The sequence below is a fragment of the Rhinatrema bivittatum genome, chromosome 5 (genome assembly GCF_901001135.1).
Source record: "Rhinatrema bivittatum chromosome 5, aRhiBiv1.1, whole genome shotgun sequence".
Classification (NCBI taxonomy): Eukaryota; Metazoa; Chordata; class Amphibia; order Gymnophiona; family Rhinatrematidae; genus Rhinatrema; species Rhinatrema bivittatum.
The window spans coordinates 101,266,848-101,281,706 of NC_042619.1; the positions used below are offsets into that span (position 1 = coordinate 101,266,848).

At 46.0% G+C, this 14,859-nt stretch overlaps 1 protein-coding gene across 8 annotated transcripts in view; it reads right to left on the reverse strand.

Moving 5' to 3' along the window:
• LOC115092117 (NEDD4-binding protein 2-like 2) overlaps positions 1 to 14,859 on the reverse strand; it is a 314,632-nt gene that overhangs the window by 238,870 nt on the left and 60,903 nt on the right. For all 8 annotated transcript variants that reach the window (XR_003856906.1, XR_003856907.1, XM_029602661.1 and 5 more), the window contains exon 3: positions 4,582 to 4,706. Coding sequence is in view for 6 of the 8 variants with exons in the window: in XM_029602661.1 (XP_029458521.1) it covers positions 4,582 to 4,706 (125 nt within the window). In the remaining 2 variants the exon portion in view is untranslated. The remainder of the gene's footprint in view (positions 1 to 4,581; positions 4,707 to 14,859) is intronic.

A 14,859-nucleotide genomic window follows, 5' to 3' on the forward strand; every position in this document is an offset into this window, starting at 1 on the left:
CTATGATCACAAATGCTCGTAGGCTGGGCAATAAAATCCCAGATCTGCAGGCCCTAATGGTGGACTTGGACATCGATGTTACAGAGACATGGTTCACTAAGTCTCATGATTGGGATATGGCCATCCTGGCCTATAACTTAAGGACAGAGAACAGAAAAGTGGGAGTAGCAGCTCTTTACATCAAAAACAATATGTAAGCAACTGAAATGCAAGGGATGTGGGAGGTAGGGAAGAAGCATTATGGGCTGTCCAAAAAAAAGAAAATGGTGCTTCCATTTACATGGGTGTGGTCTACAGGTCTCCGACTCACCCAGAAGAGTTAGACAGAGATCTGGTCAAAGACATTTGAAAGGTGGAAAAGAAGGGAGAAGTATCACTCATTGGAAATTTTAATCTGCCAGATATAGACTGGAGTATCCCTTCTGTGGAATTTAGAAGAAGAAGTAGAGAGATAGTGGATGCCCTGCAAGGAACTCTGCTCAAACAAATGATAATGGAACTCACAAGGAGGGTGCGATACTCAACATAGTGCTCACAAATGGGGATAATGTCTCAAATGTCCATGCAGGTGCCCACCTGAGCACTAGTGATCACCAGACTGTATGGTTTGATACTGAAAATAAGCTAACAAATCACAAGGACCTGCATTTTGAATTTCGAAAATATGGATTTAGTCAAAATGGGGATGTTCTTGGAGGACGAAAACTGGGAGAAAATGGGTGAAGTGGAACAACAGTAGACCAAATTAAAAGGAGCTATTACAAAGGCAACAAATCTATGTTAGAAAAGTAAACAAAGAGGAAAAAGAAACCCATCTGGGTCTCAAAGGAGGTGGCTGAAAAAAAAAGAACAACGTTCAAGAAGTATAAAGTATGCCAAAAGAAGAACACAGGGAAGAATATCTGGTGAAACTGAGGGAGACGAAGAAAGAAATCAGAAAAGCTAACGCTCAAGCGGAAGAAAAGAGGTAAAGTGAGGCGACAAAACATTTTTCAGATATATCAGAGAAAGAAGTTAGGCCAAAGTTGTATAGTGAAATCGAAAGGCAATAAGGAGCAATGTGTGTAGAGAGTCGAAGAAATGGCAAAAATAATAAACAAATCCTTTGGTTTGGTATTCACAAAAGAAAATCCTGGAGAAGACTGTTATTGATTGAGAAAACAGAAGATGAGGGTGAGGTAGACGAAAATTCATTTACAGAAGAGAATATATGGGAAGAGCTAGGAAAACAAAGTGGACAAGGCCATGGGGCCGGATGAGATACATCCCAGAATACTGACGGAGCTCAGTGATATGTTAGCAGGTCTGCTAAAAGACCTGTTCAATAAATCCCTGAAAACAGGAGTGGTGCCGTGTGACTGGAGAAGAGCTGTGTTGGTCCCGTTTCACAAGAGTGGTAACCAACAAGAGACTGGAAGCTACAAACCGGTTAGCCTCATCTCAGTGGTAGGAAAATTAATGGAGCCACTGCTAAAGGAAAGGAAAGTGAACTATCTATAATCCAGTGGCTTGCTGGACCGAAGGCAGCATGGATTCACCAGGTTAAGGTCCTGTCAGACAAATCTGACTGATTTTTTTTTTGATTGGGTGACTAAAGAATTGGATCGAGGAAGAGCACTTGATGTCATTTACTTGGATTTCAGCAAATCTTTTGATAAGGTCCCGCATAGGAGACTTGTGAATAAAACAAGAAGCTTGAGACTTCAGCGCCAAGATGGTGGCATGAACTACAAAATGGTTGATTGACAGGAGCGGCATGTAATGCTAAATGGAACATACTCTGAAGAGAAAATCATGTTAAGTGGAGTGCCACAGGGATCAGTTTTGAGACAGGTTTTGTTCAGTATCTTTGTGAACGACATTGTGAAGGGAATAGAAGGTAGGGTTTTTCTATTTGTGAATGATGCTAAGATCTGCAATAAAGTGGACATGCCTGAAGGAAGAGAGAGCATGAAAAGTGATTTAAGAAAGCTTGAAGAGTGGTCAAAGACTTAGCAGCTGGGATTCAGTGTCATGAAGAACAAAATCATGCATCTGGGCTGTGGTAATCCAAAAGAGCTATATGCGTTGGGGTGTGAAAGACTAATGTGCATTGACTGAGAGAGGGACCTTGGGTGATAGTGTGACAAGCTGAAGGCGATGAAGCAATGTGACAAGGCAATAGCTAAAGCCAGAAGAATGCTAGGCTGCATAGAGAGAGGAATAACTAGTAAGAAAAAATGAAGTGATAATGCCCTTGTACAGCTGCTTAGCAAGATCTCACCTGGAATACTGTGTTCAGTTCTGGAGACCGTATCTCAAAATGGATGGAGACAGGACAGAGGTGGTCCAGAGAAGGGAGACCAAAATGGTGTAGAGTCTGTATCGGAAGACTTATGAGAGGGTGAAGGATCTGAATATGTATAACATGGAAGAGAAGAGATGCAGAGGAGATACGATGCACACCTTCAGATATCTGAATGGTGTAATGCCCGGCAGCTCACAGAAGAGCCCCACAAGCTGCCATGCTTTCCCCAACAACGCTGGCTCCACTGTAAGGCCTGCTCGCCGTTGACTGCTGCCACAAATGGCAGAAAATACCACCACACTCCTCTCCATCTGGCTCCTCATAGGTGAGTGTGCATCTGATCACCAGATTCTTAAAGGGCCCATGGCAGGAAAGCAGCCCGGTACCCTGTGATGACATCACCAGCACTCTACTTCTTATGGATCCTGCTATGGGGCAGCAGACATCTCAACAACAGTCTCCTGATGTGCCTTGAGAATTCAGTGCATGTTGCCTTCGTTCCTGTGTTCCAGTCTTGCTCCAATATTCCTGTGTTCCATTGCCCTTGTCTTGCCCACCCTTGCCCTTGCGTGTCTCCTGTCTTAGCTTGCCCTTGTCTCTGCCTTTATCCATCTCATCTTTCCTTGCTTTTTCTCCAGGTACCATGCCGATAATCGTTTTGCCTTCCTTCCACCTTTCTTAATGCATGGAATACATCTGGTCTGTGCTTCTAGGATGGTATTTTTTTCTTTTTTTTTTTTAAACAATGTCCAGGCCTGTTGCACATTTTTTACCTTTGTAGCTGCACCTTTCAGTTTTTTTCTAACTATTTTTCTCATTTGATCAAAGTTTTCCTTTTGAAAGTTTGGCGCTAGAGCCGTGGATTTACACCCTGTCCCCCTTCCAGTCATGAATTCAAATTTGATCATATGATCACTATTGCCAAATGGCCCCACCACCATTACCTCTCTTACCAAATCCTGCACTCCACTGAGAACTAGATCTAAAAATGCTCCCTCTCTCGTCGGCTCATGAACCAATTGCTCCATAAAACTATCTTTTATTCCATCCAAGATCTTTATCTCTCTAGCATGCCCTGATGTTTCACTTACCCAGTCAATATTGGGGTAACTGAAATTTCCCATTATTACTGCACTACCAGTTTAGTTAGCTTCCCTAATTTATCTTAGCATTTTACTGTTTCACCATTTTGGCCAGGTGGACAGTAGTATACTCCTATCACTATTCTCTTCCCCAACACATAAGGGATTTCTACCCATGAAGATTTGATTGTGCATTCAGTCTCATGCAGGATGTTTATCCTGTTGGATTCTATGCCATCCCGGACATAAAGCGCCATCCCGCCACAAAGATGCTCCTCTGTCATTTCGATATAATTTGTACCCCCTATAGCACTATCCCATTGGTTATCCTCTTTCCACCATGTCTCCGAGATGCCAATTAAATCTATGTCATCATTCACTGCTAATCACTCTAATTCTCCCATCTTACGTCTTAGACTTCTGGCATTAGCATACAAACATTTCAAAGTGAGCTTTTTGTTTGTATTTACAATCAGTTTTTCAGTTGACAGGGATAAATTGGAATCTTCTAGCTCAGGTGAGTTTTTAATTATAGGCACTTGGACTACTTTTCTTATTATTGGAACCTCTCTGTTGGGATGCCCTAACTCTAATGCTTCATTAGTATCCTTTGAAGATTCCTCCCTCTGAACCATGCACTGCTGAGCAACTGTTGGCTTTCCCCTTTTGTTCAAGTTTAAAAGCTGCTCTCTCCTTTTTAAAGGATAGCACCAGCAGCCTGGTTCCACCCTTCAGTAAATACCTAACAGAACAACTGCTTTGCATTTCTGCTTTTACCTTAACCTCCCTCTACCCATTTCTCCTTTCAATATTTTAATACCACATCTGCTCTTCCTCCTTTGACTGACAGCCCTGAAAAGAACCTTGTCATCTTACTTTACCTATTTAGCAATCTTAACTTCCATTTGCACCTTTCCCATTCTAACCACTTTCCCCACCTCTTTAAAGAGAACCTAGGTACCCCCTCCCCCCCCACACACACACTTCCTCTTAATTTTACAAGGAAACATGGAGGCCTATTTATGGAAAAAGACAAGCTTTAAGACTGAGTTATATACTGAAATGTTATGAGGGAAGAGGACATAGAGTTAGCCTTTATGATACTTAAAGGGAAATAAGTTCTATATAATATAATAAGAACTTTAACAAAATAAAATGTATATAAATCTAGAAACCCTAAGAAAGGAATTAACGTCTGTGTGATAAACTCACCTCTGTTCTGGTTCCATTCATGTGCATCTCCAAGCAGGGAAACATCATAAGTATAGCCATCTTCATGGTGAAAATAATCATCTGTGCTCAACACTGTGCCATCAGGGTTCTGGTCAAGCAGGACACTAGCAACAAAATAAAGAGCAATTCAAAAACTACCAAAAAGGGAGTCTTTAAAAAGACTAGCAATCAGTATAATAAAACCTCTTCAACCAGAACCAAATATGGTACCTTTGAGAAACATTTGAAGACTGCAGTGTACAAAGAACATGGCAGCAAGAGTAATCGCCAAAACGCCACAATTTGCCCTACCTGCCTATAAACCAAATGTCAGAGATTTTTAGGTATCTGCTAGAATAACTACATTAATGCAACCCTAAAGTTATTTGTACACTGATTCCCCCCCCCCCCCCCATGGGACACTAACAATATTAATCTGGTCCATCTAGAAAAATGATTTACAATACCCAGAAGCCTTGCAAAGAATCCACAGATGAAGTCACACAGGAGAAATTCACATAAAGTCCAAGAGTATCACAAAGTAGCCAATAGCATAAAAGATTTTAAATAGGTCTTTGTTTACATTAACATTTGTGAATCGCCTAACACTAAAAAGGTCTAGGCAATGAACAAGAGTACAATCATAAAAAATAGCACTATAACAGTAAAAAAAAATTAAAATAAAAAAACAAATTAATAAAATGAATCATAAAACATGATTATCATACAGGTAAAACAAATATAAGCAAATATTAAAATAAACAGTATTTAAAATAAAAGTGGGAAATTAAAAAATATGCCAGGTTAAAAAGAAAAGTCTTAACTTGCTTTCTGAAATTTTTTTACCGAGTTGCATTGTCCAATATTTATCGGAAAAGAATTCCAGAGTGTTGGCCCAAGAAAGAATAAGGCAGACTCACGGGTCACGTGTAATGGTGCAACTTTGGGTGATGCAATCTCAAGCAGACCATGTTGTGAAGAGCGCAAGGCTCTAGTGGATATATAAAATTTAAATATTGAATTGGCCTAGTGGCAGGCATGGTCGTTAAGCAATTTAAAAATTAACAATCCAACGTTATATTTCACTCATTAATTGGGAGCCAATGTAGTTCAATTAGAATGGGGGTGATATGATCTCTATGCTTTAATCCTGATAATAGGCTTGCAGCAGAATTCAAAAGCAACGGTCATAGTAAAGTGAGAGAAATGCCTGTATATAAACTGTTACAGTAATCAACAATTGGGAAAATGGACACTTGAACTGTATGAAATTCAGGCAATGTAAAAGATTCCAGAGGTCTGCAAGAATCTATAAGAAATGACCTGTTTTATTTGAAGACGAAAAGAAAGGGTGTTATCTAAAATTACTCCAAGACTTTTAATATGACTCTTAATTGGGAAAAGAGATTATCCAGAGTGATGGTCTTTTCATTGAAGGAAGAGTAGGGGCTATAAACCACAAAAATGGAGAAATTACTTACCTGATAATTTCGTTTTCCTTAGTGTAGACAGGTGGACTCAGGACCAATGGGTATAGTGTGCTCCTCGTGGCAGTTGGAGACGGATCAGATTTCAATCTGACGTCAGACTCTAGTACATATACACCTGCAGGAAGTGCAGCTCTTCAGTATTCTCCTCGAAAAGCATTGTGGATATATGTGTGACTGACTAATTTGATTAACTTTATAACTTGGTTAAACTTTATAACTTGATTAACTTGGTAAATTTGATCTGGTTGACTTGGCTATAGCTGGAGACCGCCAGGATACTCAACCGGAAAGCGTCGCCACCCGGATGGGTGGGTGTCCTAGGTGAATGAAAACATGGCTTACCCTTGAATCATGCGTAACGGCAGCCAAGGGTGGGATGCTGAGTCTATCTGTCTACACTAAGGAAAATGAAATTATCAGGTAAGTAATTTCTCCATTTCCTATCTTGTAGCAGATGGATTCAGGACCAATGGGATGTATAAAAGCTATTCCCGAAGCGGGTGGGAGGCTGTCCGTGACTCACTTAATACTGCCCTTGCAAATGTCGTGTCCTCCCGAGCCTGAACATCCAGGCGGTAGAACCTGGAGAAGGTGTGGATGGAGGACCATGTCGCCGCCCTGCAAATCTCGGCGGGTGACAGCATTCTGGTTTCTTCCCAGGACACTGCCTGGGCTCTAGTAGAATGGGCCTTGACCTGTAGAGGCGATGGCTTGCCTGCTTCTACGCGAGGCCGCTTCGAATACTCTCCAGATCCTTATGTACGTTAAAGATGTGGAGAACCTGCGTTGCTCGGAGTAGAGTGTCGATTGCAGCCCCTGAGTACCCACTCTTTTTCAGGCGAGCCCTCTCAATGGCCAGGCCGCAAGAGAGAATTGAGCTGGATCCTCTTGGAGGATCGGTCCTTGTTGAAGCAGGTCTCTGTGTGGAGGCAGTGGCAGGGGGTTCCCTGCTAGTAGTCTTCTCATGTCTGCATACCATGGTCTTCTTGGCCAGTCAGGGGCCACCAGAAGTATTAGTCCCCTGTGAAGTTCTATCTTGTGAATGATTGCGCCCAATAGGGGCCACGGTGGGAAGGCATATAATAGGGTCCCCTGTGGCCAGGTCTGTACCAGGGCATCGATCCCCTGGGACTGAGGTTCCCGCCTGCGGCTGAAGTACCTGGTACTTGGGCCTGCGGCTGAAGTACCTGGGTACCTCTGGTTCCATGGTCTTCCCAGGGGTGTTGTTCCTGGTCTGAGATAGGCAGGCACGTGTCACTATGGTGCAGCAGGCCGCACCTGGAGATCCATGTCTGGTCTCCCCCATCGGTTCACTATCATTTGGAACACCGTGGGCAACAGCTTCCATTCTCCTGGGTCTAGACTTTCTCTGCTGAGGTAGTCCGCCGTGATGTTGTCTTTTCCGGCGATGTGGGAGGCTGAGATCTCCTGGAGGTTTACTTCCGCCCACGACATTAGAGGGTCGATTTCCAGAGACACCTGTTGGCTTCTGGTTCCCCCCTGACGGTTGATGTAGGCCACTGTCGTGGCATTGTCCAACATTACTCTGACCGCTTTGCCTCAGAGCCTGTGAACGAATCTTAGGCAGGCAAGTCTGACCGCCCGTGCTTCTAGGCGGTTGATGTTCCATCTCGACTCTTCTGCATTCCACTGCCCTTGGGCGGTTAACTCCTCGCAGTGTGCTCCCCATCCGCGTAGGCTGGTGTCTGTGGTGAGCAGGGTCCAGGCTTGTGAAGATAGCCTCACCCCCTGGTTCAGGTAGCTGCCCTGCAGCCACCACCGTAACTGGGTCCAGACTCTGCCCGGGAGCGATAGATGGACTGCGTAGTTCTGGGGACCGTGGATTCCATTGTGTCAGAAGTGAGCACTGTAGGGGTCTCATGTGAGCTCACACCCATGGCACTACTTCCAAGGTGGATGCCATCAGATCGAGGACTTGTAGGTAATCCCAAGCTGTGGGGTGAGGTTCGCTCAGCAGGGCTTGTAACCGGTTCCTCAGTTTTGATCTCCTTGTGGAGATCAGGCTGACCTTGTCCTCTTTGGTGTTGAATCGGACTCCTAGGTATTCTAGCGACTGTGTGGGTTGCAAACAAATCTTGTTTGTGTTGACCACCCATCCGAGGCTCTCCAGTAGAGATTTGACTCTGTTGGTTGGTGACTTTCCTCTGGCGATTTCACCCTGATCAGCCAATCGTCTAGGTAAGGGTGCACGAGGATTCCTTCCTTCCTCAGTATTGCCGCCACCACCACTATGATTTTGGTGAACGTCAGGGGTGCTGTGGCTAACCCGAAGGGTAGTGCCCGGAACTGGTAGTGACGGTCCAGGATTTTGAAGCGTAGGAAGCGCTGGGATGAGAAGGTAGGCCTCCGAAAGATCCAGGGATGTGAGGAACTCTCCCGGTTGTATCGCCCTTATTACGGAGCGTAGGGTTTTCATGCGAAAGGTGGCAGTTGACCGACTTGAGGTCCAGATGGGCCTGAATGTCCCCTCTTTCTTGGGGACAATAAAATAAATGGAATAATGCCTAGTATTTGTGTCTTGTGGGGGCACTAGGGTTATGGCCTTGAGGGCCAGTAGTCTGGTCAGTGTAGTTTCCACTGCCACCCTCTTGGAGGGGTCGTGGCAGGGGGATTCCACAAACTTGTCCCGGGGGGTCCGTAAGAAATACAGGTAGTATCCCTCTCGAATGATGGTTAGGACCCACTTGTCCAAAGTTCTTTCGACCCATCTGTGGTAGAATAGGGCTAAGTCTGCCCCCTATGGCTTCTTCCCTTGGATGGGTCGGCTGAATCTCATTGTGGGGTACGGCTGGGGCCTGGACCCGAGCTGTTTCCCCTCTTGTTGTGCTTGTTCCGAAAGGACTGGTTCCTGCCCGAAGGGCGGGGCGCTTGGTAGTTGCTTCTGTACGGATTGAAGCACTGTGAACTTCTGCCCCTGGAAGATCGGGGGAATGGTCGCTGGTTTTTCTTATTCCTGTCCTCCAGTAGTCGCGGTAATGGGGACTTGCCCCACTTGTTAGCCAGTTTCTCTAGTTTGCTGCCGAACAGAAGGGATCCTTTGAAGGGCATCCTCGTGAGATGCGTTTTGGAAGATGCGTCGACAGACCAGTTTCAGAGCCAGAATTGTCTCCTGGCAGCCACAGCTGATGACACTCCTCTGGCCGCTGTGCGCACCAGATCGGAAGCAGCGTCCGCAAGGAATGATACTGCTGGTTCCATGGCCTCCCCAGGGTTGTTGTTCCTGGTCTGAGATAGGCAGGCACGTGTCACTATGGTGCAGGCGGCCGCTATTTGTAGCGGCCGCCTGCACCATATTTGTATTTGTTTTGTTTTTTCAAAATCCTTTTTTTTTTTTTTTTTTTTTTTATTAGAGAGCAACACAGGTACAATCAATAATCCAATCTTAGGGAAAAAAGTATAATGGGAATCAGATATTATCAGCATGAAACAGTGTAAGAACAATCCCCAATATAACGATATCAGTCATAACAACACCCCGTGTACTCTTCTTTTTGTGGTCCTCCTGACCCAGCGAAACAGATTAAACTCCAGACATATCCCACCACCCATTCACACCACAGACCACTGCTAACATTCCACACACGCTACCTACACAACCCCTCCCCCCCCTGCCCTGGGAGACACCCCTCCATAGCTAGCATTATCCAACCTTGGTAACATAGCAACATCACAGGCCTTTGCAAAATTGAGTCATTATTGTAATGCACAATAAACGCAGAGCAAATCACTTCCAAGAGGGGTGATAACCGGCGGCGGTTAAAGTATATTGAAGGTCCAATGGCAGTAGGTCATAACAGGTAGACCAGCACGACTGGTATAGCATATCCCTTTCTCTCTCACTATCCATGGCAGCCATTCGTTCCATTTGCATGGAGAAGGCCAGCCGTCCAAACCACACCCGCAAGTTGGGCAGCGTGTCTGGCGTTATCCAGTCAGCTAAGATAGTGCGGCATGCCAGCAATATTGCAGTGTGACCAAATTTATCCAAGGATAATTTGTAACAAGGAAGAGTGCCTCTTAAACCAGAAAGTAGTAATTTGCCTGTCCAGCTAATAGAGGAGCCAGTACATTGAGCTACTACTGCAAGAACCTTCGTCCAGAAGGTTCACAGAACTGGACAAAGAAACAGACTATGTGCCAAAGTACCTGTCGCTTGATGACATTTAATACATTTTGGGGAGGGTAACAGTCCCATCCGACAGCGGCAAACATCATCACAAAAAATGTGGTGCAAAATCTTAAATTGTTGCTCCTGAAGAGAGAGATCTGGTAGACTTTTGGGCAGAAGCTTAAAACACGAAAGCAAGTAAGAAGTAGGGATATCCATGGTCCACGCCTCAGTCCAGAATCGTGCTCAAGAAGCCACATGCGGCACATTGCGATTTTTTCTACCAAACTCACACCATCCTTTAATGAAGTTACACTTAAAAGCCCCATCAAAAAAACTCTGCGTAAAAGCTGATTCTTGACGAAAGGACTCCTCAGTCCAGTGAAAGGATTGGAGATAATGACTGGTCTGTAAATATGCATAGAAATGTTTAGCTGGTAAATCATATTCGAGCCAAATACGTAAAGTCATGTACTATTGGCGAGTCAGTAATATAAAAGCAAAAAGTAAACGCCAAACCTTTTTGTAGCCATGTATCAAAAAGAAAATAGTTGTCTCGGCCTGGAAGAAAGTCTAAGTTGCCCATTAAGGGCATGAAAAGAGAGTAAAGACCCTCCCTCCAGTCCTCTTCTAGACCGTGTCCATCGCCAGGCCCGTCGACATGGCTGCACCAAACTACGAGGGATATTTAAGGTCCGATAAGCCCCAGGACTAGCCTGGATCAGGTACAGAGGGGACCAAGATGCAACCATACTTATAACCAACCCATCTTCACAATATGCATATTCATCGAGGATCCATTCCCCCACAAATCTAAGTTGGCAAGCCGCATTGTGTAATCGAACATCCGGCAGGCCAAGTCCACCCTCCCCTCTCAGAGACATCAACACCTGATAGCGTACCCTCGCTTTTTTCCCCCGCCCAAAGAAATTTTTGAAAGGAAGACTGCAACCACTTTAAATCTTTGCTAGTAAGCCAGCAGGGCAACATGTGCAATTTATAAAGGAGTTTAGGCATAAGTACCATCTTAATAAGAGCACTTCTACCAAAAATGGAGAGGGGCAAAGAGCGCCAAGCCTTCAGTTGAGCATCCAAGTCCACCAGCACACTTTTGATATTCAAAGCATAAAGATCCAAACGGTCTCGAGGGATCCAAACCCCCAAATATTTCAGTTTGTTCTGAGCTCATGGGAAACCAACCCCCCCCCCACCCCCCCCCCCCCCCCGGCCAATGTTTTTGCACACCAGGGTCTAGAGCAAGTGCTTCTGATTTAGAAAAATTAATGGTCAGGCCCGAAATAGAGTGAAAAACAGTAAAACATTGTATAATAACAGGAATGCTCACCCAAGGTTGTCCCACAAACAACAAGATATCATCAGCGAACAGTGCTAACTTCATCTGATGAAGGCCTATGCGGAGGCCTTGAAACCTATCCTCCAAGCGTAACTTAATAGCCAGAGACTCCAGGGCTAACACAAATAAAAGAGGAGACAAAGGGTATCCCTGGCGCACCCCACATAGGATAGGAAAAGCTTCTGACAAAGTACCATTGATAAGTAACCTGGCACTGGGATTATCTTGGCTCGCAGCCAAGATAAAAAGAAGCCCGATATGCCATATGCTTGCAAAGCCCAAAACAAATAATCCCACGAAAGGGAATCAAAAGCTTTTTCAACATCCAAACTCAACACCAGGGCTTCCGTTTTAAAGTGAAAATTTAATAAGCCAATCAGGCGTCTCACATTTTTAACGCCTTGGAGGCCCTTAATAAAGCCGGTTTGGTCACCATGTATCACGGAGGGCAGCAGGAGACTCAATCTGGCTGCCAGCACTGCCGCCAATATTTTTAAACCCCCATTGATAAGAGAAATGGACCTGTATGAGCCCATGTCCTGTAAGTCCTTCCCAGGTTTGGGGAGCAACACTACAGTGGATTGATTCTCCATGGGTGTCACTGGATTCTCCTGGACTAAGCTGTTATAATAGGATCGCAGTGCAGGCAAAACAGGGAATTTCAAAATCTTATAAAACTCCGGCCCCAGACCATCTGGACCAGTCGCCTTTCCCAGCTTAAGGCCATGTATAATGGCATATATCTCGGAATCAGTTATAGGCATATTTAACGAATGAATCTGCACCTCAGTTAGGTGCGGCCAAGGGAACCCAGAAAAGAAAGACTCCAAAGGACTGTTTAAGGATGGATTCCAGATGCCGATCCTGAGTATCTGAGTGCTGCGACTCCCTCCACTGGGACAGTAGTGCGCTTCGAGATCGCGCAGACCATGGCATCCACTTTGGGCATGTCAGAAGGTCCTTGGCCGCTGGGTCCAGGGGGTACATGGCTGTCATAGCTTGTCCGCCTTTGAATGTGGACTCTGGAGCACTCCATTCCAGGTCTATTAGCTGCTGGGCGGCTTGTAAGAGAGGGAAATGGCGAGAGGTTTGGTGGAGTCCCTGTAGCAGGGGGTTCGCCTTAGGCTCCCCTGAAGCGCCTGCATCCGGGATAGCGAGCTCCTTCAGATTGTGGGTGACCAGGTCTGGGAACTCGTCCTTGGTGAAGAAGGATCTCATGGTTCGGTGAGGTTCTGTCCCCGGGGGGAGTTCCCCTTCCTCTAGGGGCTCTGTTTCTTCTTCAGAGTTGTCCGTGTCCCCATAGGTGGGGCTTCTGGGTGGTGGAAACATTTGTCTAGGCCTAGAGAGTCCTGTGGCATAAGGGTCTTCTGGTGGAGACTGTGGCTGTCTAGCCACAGGCTCCGTCTGCATGTGGACGAAGGTGTGTAGTCCTTTGAAGAATTCCACCCCTGAGATAGACGCTGGGTCAAAGCTAAGGGGCGTTGAGTCCCTGGGGGTCCCCGTCTGAGAGGGTGTCCCACTGGAATTTGCTAGGTCCGGGGTACTCACTAAGGAGCTACTACTCGGTCCTGGGTGGGACTGGCCCTGGCCTGGATCTCCCAGGACCTCCTCGCACTGGGCGCACAGGGCGTTGGCCTCTTCGCTTTGTGCGGCTCTGATATGGCATGCTGGGCAGAGGCCTTGGGCCTTGAGCTCCATTCCTGGTGGTGCCATGGCTGTTGGCGCGTAAGCCCTTCTTTTTATGTGCTCCGGCGCATCTAAGATGTGCGTGCGGGTTGTGCGAATAGATGTGCGTCTAAGTCACAGATATGCACTCAGGCCGACAGGCGCGCGAGGCGCGTATAACTTATGCGCACATGTACCTTGTGCGTGTAACTTTATGCGCACATGTACCTTGTGCGTGTAACTTTATGCGCACATGTACCTTGTGCACCCGGATCGAGACGGTGGACAGAGCGGCGAATAGGGCCAATATGGCGATCACTTCGGAGGGTCTCCACGTGGGAGGACCCTTGAAACTAACTGGGGCCTGGCCCCGCTAGAGAGGATCAACCCGGCGACACAGGTCCCAGCCGGCGACCTGTGCGACTCCTCGAACCTCAGAGATCTGAGTCTACCCTGAAGATTTCTACCTTACCTTGTCTTCGGCGCTTCCCGGTTTCGTCCCGGGCAGTCTCCGGCTGCGGGAGAGGGGGGGGGGGGGGGGAAAAGAGGGCAAATACCTTCACCGCCGCGCTCGAGGGTGCACCCGCCCCCTCTCAGCCGCGCCCGAGATCGGGGGCTAGATCCTCGCAATTCGGCCGCTGAACCGAGGCTTACCTCCGAGGGACAACGGAAATCACCTCGGGAATTCTCAACTGGGGGAGGGACCCGAGGGTATCACCGCAGGAGAGCGGGGCTCGTCTTCAGAGGTAAGTTTTCTCCGTTGAATTTTGTTCTAACGCTGTGAGAGCGTGCAGGTAGTCCCTAACTGCTATGGAGACGGAAAATACTGAAGAGCTGCACTTTCTGCAGGGGTATATGTACTAGGGGCTGACGTCAGAATGAAATCTGATCCGACTCCAACTGCTATGAGGAGTACACTATACCCATTGGTCCTGAGTCCATATGCCTCACGCTAGGAAACTCTTGTTTTGGACATGTTAAGTGAGAGCTTGTTATGTTTTAACCAGTTTTTTATTGCACAGTAACAAATGTTGAGGTGATCCTTGGTGTCTTGCCAAGAGAAGTGAATGCGAAGAACAAACTGTATGTGGTCGGTGTATAGTTTATAGCAGTCGGTTAAAGTGGAGAGGATTTTGCAGACAGGAGCTAGATAAATATTAAAGAGGATGGAGGAACACCGGTTTTGATTTTTACAGATTGAGTCTGATTAGAAAGATATGATTGGAACCAGGAGAGTACAGTATCATAAAGGCCACATTCTTGGAAGTTAAATAAAAATGTCATGATCGATGGTGTCAAAGCGGAGGAAATGTCTAGCGAGATAAGAAGGAATTGTTGGCCTGAATCAATGCCTCTCCTTAGAGCGTCTATAAGGGAAAATAATATGAGCTCAGTACTAAGGGAGCGCCTGAAATCGAATTGGTGGTGATCAAGCAGATCAAATTTCTCAAAGTGATCACTTAATTTGCACAGAACAGCAGAGTCAAGAATTTTTGAGAAAAATGACAAAGCAGATATAGGTCCATAATTGCTGGGATCAGTGGGGTCCACATTTCTTTTTTTGAGCAGTGAGCAAACTATTGCCCTTTTTAAGGTTGAAGGAATAACACCTTCATTAAGTGACAAATTGATTAGTCTGG